We start from the raw sequence: 7126 nt of genomic DNA on the forward strand, positions 1-7126 counted from the left end.
GCTGCCGAAGCCGACCTGACGGAGGTAAATGAAAATCGATGGCATGCGAACGAGCTTTAAGGGGTGGAGGTGTGTAACGGTGATACTACTGATCGGGAGGCACGCGAGTAGTATGTGTTGTTCGTAGAATTTCGCTTTGAGTCGGTTGAAAAATGGAATTCTGTTGCGGAATTCCCGGGGCCACTTTGTAATATTTGCTTGGATTTGACCGACGAATGATTGGAGGCAACGAATCTCTAGGAAGAATCGTTCGGGAGAAGATTTGTGTCCAGTTTTGTAACTAAGATGCAGATTAGAGTTTTGCTTCCTTGTTCAGTGGTCTGTAACCGGTCAGTAGGCATTTCCGAATAAATAACTCCGCAGCGAAGGCCGTCTTCCTTTCACTGGTGGTCTGGTTAATACTAGTTTACAGAAGGCCGATGTACGTTTTTTTTTCGATGGAAATTGTGGCCATGAAGTGCATCTCTTATTCAGCTAAATTTTTCAGTTGGTGGAATCCGTGCACCCCAAGGACCGAGACGCTTAAAATGATATCTAGCTAGTTTGTATTTACTATTCTTTTCCTCCTTATAATGCAGAGCTATGCAGGACTTGATAAAAGAACGAGTCCGCTGTGTGATCTTGACCAGCGGCACACTGTATCCTATCGAGCCCATCCAATCGGAACTACACATGTGAGTAGTATTCATCACCTGATCTTTTCCTTTTTGGTTAGACATTTTTTGTTCACGATGCATCTCATTCCTACTGTCTGCACTCAAACGGTAAGCTAACACTAGAAGTGAGACTCCTTGATTATTCCCGGTATATTCATTGTATGGCTTTTGTTAATTTTCCGGTTATTAAGCCTACAACAATTCAAGGTGAGTGATAAGGCCTTGATTTCAAGTCATGCTGCGATTCTACTATCATATTTGCTTTCCGCGGTATTTTCTCACTATCTGCCATAGGCTGTGGGTCATGCTGAAACTCTGACACTTATATAGCTAATACGCTCCCCACACGCTTGAAATTTCGAAATATGCGGATATGTTGTGCATTCAGTGGATTTTTGTTTCCTTCCGATGCAAGGCGACGTCATCTAACGGCTACCTTGGTTTCAGTCTGTGCAGAACAGCGTGAATTATCTCTATCGTTGCATACTTGTTCTCTTTTATTTCCTTTTCACAACAAGCAACAGGAATGGGGCAGCTGAACCTCCTGCGACTTGGATGCAGAGTTTGCAAACGATGATCTGAATAGGATCTGAACTAAAAGGATAGCTCATCAGCCAGGAGTTATCATATGTAGAATTAGTACAGCGCTCTCGAAAAAAGTTGTTTATTGAACGCTAACTGAAAACGTGTGCAACGGTTGTTACGGGGTTATGGCAGTTCCTGTGTCAGTTTCTAGGCCACAAGCTCAACACAACTATTTTTTAAGCTTGGTTACTCCACTTCTTTCTGTTTTTAAGATAATTTATCTAACAGTCCGACATTGCGTTCCTCCTCTCTTGTACACAGGAATTTCCCCATCTCCCTACAAAACCCCCATGTGATTAAGCCGGAACAAGTCCGACTCGCTGTGATTACACATGGCAAAGACGGGATTGCACTAAATTCCAGCTACGCAACTCGTGATAAACCTGAATACCGTACCAGTTTGGGAATGACATTAGGTGAGTTCTGTCCTCTGTGTAACGTTCTTCTATCGGGTTTAAACGGTTCTAACTTACTTTTGTCTACTTTATCCCATTTGGTATGTGCTTGATGCATCTCGTTGCAATGTATACTGGACATAAGGTGACACTTTTACTACCTGCCTGGTTATTTCTATACCTGCACGTGCAAGTAGATTTTCGCAACTTTAAAGTGGGTCCTAAATGAATCAGACACCTGATTGGAATTACCCAACCACCCGATCCGATCGGTGGATAGTGTTCTTGCGGTAAACATCCCTAAACTGATGGCCGAAAAGTCCGCATGTCTTATCCGTGGTTTGTCCTAAGAGTAAAAGAAGGTTATGTGTGGCTGCACTTTTAAGAATTCGACCGCATTTTTATCACCGTCCAAGCAGTTATTTGTTGCTGTTCTGGTAAGAAAACCCACAGGGATGGTAGTCATCATCGAAGAAAAGTCCGTTTGTGGGAGTGGTAACTGTTGGTTAGGCTTGCATTCCAGGTATTCATCTTAGACATATATCTGTGATTGGTGGGGAGGTCAATTCCAATATTGCCGCTTGCACCCCGAACCATATGTCGGGAGGGAATTTCAAATCCACCCCCCCAAAAAAAACTTGGTTGTTGCCTGCAGCCGGTATTTTAACGCCGTCCTTTTTGATTCACAGTGCATCCTTTACATGAAGATTATGGTTTTCAGGACTGGTTACGGTGGATCATCCTGTTTTTTTATTTCTAGTCGAGATTATTCAAATTGTCCCCGCTGGATTGTTGGTGTTCTTCACATCCTATGGAATGATGAGCCAATGCATAGATGCCTGGAAGGTAAGTGCGTTGAAACGTGTTGTAGTTTACTTTATCTGGAAACAGCCATGTCAGATATTCCTTGCTGGGGAGTCCACTTAGGGTATTCATTTATCATGTAAATCTCATCAGAAGTCTGTGATACTAGAGAAGAGCTATTAGCCGTTCGTGCACGTTGTTGCTAAATGAAAGCAAACACTGAATCATTTCAGAAGTTTGGTAAACAATCGGTGGAATAGTTGCTGGTTAACGTTTCGTTTTTGACACAAAAGTTTCGTCAGGCCCTGACTACCTCAAAACCCGATCATCCGGGTTAATTACTCATGTCGTCTGACGAAGCTTTTGTGTTAAAAGCGAAACTTTGCCCAGCAATAAATTTACCGATTGTCTACCAAAGCTGTGGAATGATGACCATCCAATCAATCCCAAACACTTTCCGAATGATTGCAAATACACTGAACCTTATACACCGGAGAATAGAAATTTCACTCAGCAAAATTAAGGAACAGTCATATTCGTAATACACAACCCATACGGTTACTGAAAATTATTCGACAGCCCACGACCGGTTTCGCCCTTCTCGGGGCACATCAGGTAGGCGCAGTCCCCGAGTTTGCGTCAACCTTATGTTCAACCTGAAACTGGAAACATCACAAACGAGAGATTCAGCTGGGTTCCAGATGAGTCCCTCGCAAAACCGAATTAGTTTGTAAAATGAGTGTTTTCGCTAAGGAACAATCATTTCTTGATTTTCACAGTCGCCGATCCGAGAGAGGCAAAATAGACACAAACTCTTTTCGATAGAGCTCAGGATTATTGTTTTCTATCACCGGTATGAAAAGTCTAATAGAGGGCACGTCGTCGGGAATATAATTCAAGTCCGACCTTGAGGCTGTGAAGCGGATTCTGCTTGCATTTTCCACTGGAGTATGTTCTCAAACCTTCTAAAAAGCAGTGTATCCAATCCATTAGAGAGGAGCACTTTGTTCACCTCGTGATGTGCTATAAGAGGTTTGAGATCAGTGGATTATACTATGAAAGCTGTGTATGGGGTTTTTCGTCCCGCTGAGGCTTTGGTTATTCGAAGGCCTATTGGCGTAACTTCTGTTCGAAAAGAGGCTAATGTCGAGAATTCGAGACGAAGGGAACAATAACAACTGTGGGCAGCGTGTATCGATCCATTGTAAACATATCGAAATTACAACCCTTAGTTACTGCTTGTTTAGAGAGGGAGCACGTAGAATCTTAGCAAGTTATCCTGGGATGACAGCACAACTTTACAGATGGTAGATTCTTGTCGCGTGCCACCATCCCAGTTGTACCGTAACGCATGCTGTTTGTTCTCATTAAGGGTTGTCGTTGATGATGTTCTCTGGGAGGGGACACTTGAAGGGACCGATCAAGGGTGTCCTGATAGTGTCCTACCGTTGTAGGAAGTCTCGAGGGACCAAAAATGCGATCCCCATGGAAGGGAACAACCGTACCGCCTAAATTATTTTTTTGGCTGGCCTAATCATCCTGTCGTCACTTTCAGAACGAGCAACTGTATGACAAAATGCTCCGCTATAAACGCATCTTCGTAGAGCCACGGGACAAAGTTCAATTCGCAAAAGTGAGTTGTGGCTGTTTTATTCATACCTTCTCCTCTTCCGCCACATGTTCGTTTGTTCCTAATTCATTGTTGCTCATACACGCATCTAGTCAGCCCAGTCAACCGTGTTCCTCTTGAGCTCCAGGCAGCTCGACGGTTAGGGCGCGAAGCTTTTGAGCCGGAAGTCCATGGGTCGAACCCAACTCTCGCTTTCCGGATGCTTCTGTCTAGGCTCGAACACCCTGGCAGTATCATCCCTCGTGCTCCCGTGATACACGAATGATCTTATAGGTATTCTTTCATTGTTGTGATGCCTAACTGTTGGTCCCTGGGCTTTGTCACATCTGATTCTTTCTCATTGCCACGATTTCTCATCCGACATCAAATCAGACACAAAGCCCTATTCTACTCATTAGTCTGGACAACGTCTAGGCTGGCGAACTTTCATGATATGGCTAACACGGTGCTGGATTTTTCGTCTCCTTTGGACAAAAGCGAATATCTCACTCCTTGCCACATTGAACTGGCCAACACAAATACGGAGCTGTTTTAATATAAGGAAATTTATTAGTATACTGTTATACGAAAAGGACAATTGTAGGACTATATATTCCTTTCTCTGGTGCATTGTGATCAAGGCAACCAACCAGGTAAAATCATGTTGGTTGGACTGCCAACTAAACTGATTTATTCGAATCGTCCCGATTACGGACCGGTTGAATGGCAAGTGGCCATACACAAGGAGACATTTACAAGGGTCAACCACTGTCGATCTGGTCTTCACACCGCGCGCAATTAACCGACCGAATCGGAAGCGTTTTCGACAAGTTTGGAAAAATTCGCAACAATAAATCTTAGGTAGTTTGTCATTACAGAAGGATCTTAATGTGGCATCCTCATTGTGGGACCTAAGTATGACAATCCTCCCGGTGGAAAGCTTTTCAAAGTGAACACGAGGATTAGCAGGGTTTTCCGGTTCAACACTGCTAGTAGGCTTCATCGAAAACTACTCAATGATCCCATATTCCCTGAATCAACTTAACCGTAACCGGTTAGGCCTTGGCAGAACCTCAACTTCATGCTTCCTATTTGACGTTAGTGGGGGTCGCTTGCGACTACCTTAGGATCCTGTTTCGTTGCATCAACAGTTAATATGTTATATGGAACACATAATTAGTATCTTGCACAAGTCGTTCGTTGAGCGTCGCATAAAGGTTGGGCTTGGATGGATTCAGTGTCTTTTCCACGAGGGTAAGGGGTTAGTGCGTGCATCTATCTTCGTTGTGTTGCAAATCTAAGGCACTACTTGTGGTCTGCCATCCGATTGTACCATTAAAAATAGGTGTTTTCGGACTATCGCGACGTGGCCTCTGGTGCCGTCCCGTGCGATGTCAACGGAGCTGCTCTGTTTGCTGTGATGCGTGGAAGAGCTAGTGAGGGTCTCGACTTAGCCGACTTCGCCGGTCGTGGTGTGGTCGTCTTGGGTCTGCCCTACCCACCTTTCCATGATGCACGTGTTCGTCTCAAGATGTCCTACTTGGACGAACAACTCGCTGAACTGAACAATCAAGCTTCTAGATCAGGTCCAAATGCAAAGGCTTTCGTGGCCAGTCACCCCACTGGTAAAAAGTGGTACAATCAGCAGGCTTGGCGGGCTGTGAATCAATCTATCGGAAGGTTAGTTGCTGGATATTTGAGTTGTTTACTTTCGTTCGTTTTGCCTTCTGCAGGCCAGTCGTTGTTTACGGCTGCGGTATCACAAAGCCGTCTAATTCGCCCTCGACTGGAAAGCTTCCCTCTTTTTTTATGTCCTCCGGTACATTATTTCTTATAAGGACTGTTCATGCCTTCTCTCATGGACGAATAAGTGTCTGTCGGAGATTCCTGAGTTCACCACATACACTGGTATCAGGCAAGGATGTCCTCTTTCGCCCTTTCTCTTCAGCTTCTTAGTCGATATGCTGCTTGATTCTCTTTTGCCTGTCTCTGTACTACAAATACTACAGAGGCGTTTTCTCACGGGCATTGATTACACCGACGGTGTTGCTCTTCTTTGATCAGATGCCTTAAAAACACAAACTATTTTAAATAACATAAGTAATTGGTTTGCACAGTTAGAGATGCGCTTTCCACCTGTAAAGTGTAAAGTGCTGCTGAAAGATTGGGTGGAATCGAACAAAAACTAATGCTTGCACGCGAGCCGATCGATGTGGGCGGCTGCACAAGTCCCGGCAATCTGGCGAAAGATGAAGTCAATTCCGGAATCGGGAAGGCTAGGGCAGCTTTTGCCAACCTCCGACATTCGTGGCGCCAACGAAACATCAGCTTGACTATCAAAAGTGGAATGTACAATACTTTATGATTCAGGGACGTGGCCTCTGCGTGTGGGTGAACTTTGAAGGCTCTCTGTGTTTGAACATAGGTGCCTCCTGAGCATTGCGTGAATCTGGTGGGCATAATAGATCAGTATTACTGATGTACGGCAGATGGTTTTCGGGAAAGTTCATTCTCCCTCGATAGAGCCGCTAATTACGTCTCGCAGGTTACGCTAGTTTGGCCATGTTATTCGTATGCCAGAGCACGGTTTGACTCATTGAGCTCTCTTCACCAAGCCTTGTGTCGGGTAGAGACAACTCAGTGGAGTTCATTCCATGACCTGATAAAGAAGCATGAAAAACCTTACAGGTCAGCTCAGTCGCGTTGATGAATGTCGTCTTTATGGATATGGACCGCGTGCTTACGCACATCTTGTGGGTGTTTTGTGCAAGATCTGCAGCATCTGCGTCATATCTAAGGGTCATACCGTTGATTAGCGCCGCTTGAGAATATGAAGTTTGATGAAGACTGGTGTTGAAAACAAACTCCAAAACAAGAAATGTTTTGGAGCAACGGTGTAATATCTAATTGGAGGGAATCGACAGCCAGTTTACAAGTAACCATGGGGACGCAAACCTGTATTTTTTGGTCTTCAGAGCAACTTATGTACAAGGCTAACTGGACCCCCTACCGTCTGTAGTCTAGTATCGAACCTTGTTTTTCATTTTTCAGGATTATATATATATATATATATATAT

General features: G+C 44.3%; 1 protein-coding gene across 1 annotated transcript in view; it reads left to right on the plus strand.

The window, feature by feature from the left end:
* The window catches only part of T265_08769 (hypothetical protein), a gene marked incomplete at both ends in the record, with an annotated part of 52777 nt that overhangs the window by 19159 nt on the left and 26492 nt on the right, over positions 1–7126 (plus strand). The window contains 5 exons of the mRNA XM_009174661.1: positions 579–674; positions 1503–1657; positions 2397–2482; positions 3996–4073; positions 5395–5729. Coding sequence (XP_009172925.1) covers positions 579–674; positions 1503–1657; positions 2397–2482; positions 3996–4073; positions 5395–5729 — 750 coding nt within the window. The remainder of the gene's footprint in view (positions 1–578; positions 675–1502; positions 1658–2396; positions 2483–3995; positions 4074–5394; positions 5730–7126) is intronic.

Source organism: Opisthorchis viverrini (genome assembly GCF_000715545.1).
Source record: "Opisthorchis viverrini unplaced genomic scaffold opera_v5_234, whole genome shotgun sequence".
Lineage (NCBI taxonomy): Eukaryota > Metazoa > Platyhelminthes > Trematoda > Opisthorchiida > Opisthorchiidae > Opisthorchis > Opisthorchis viverrini.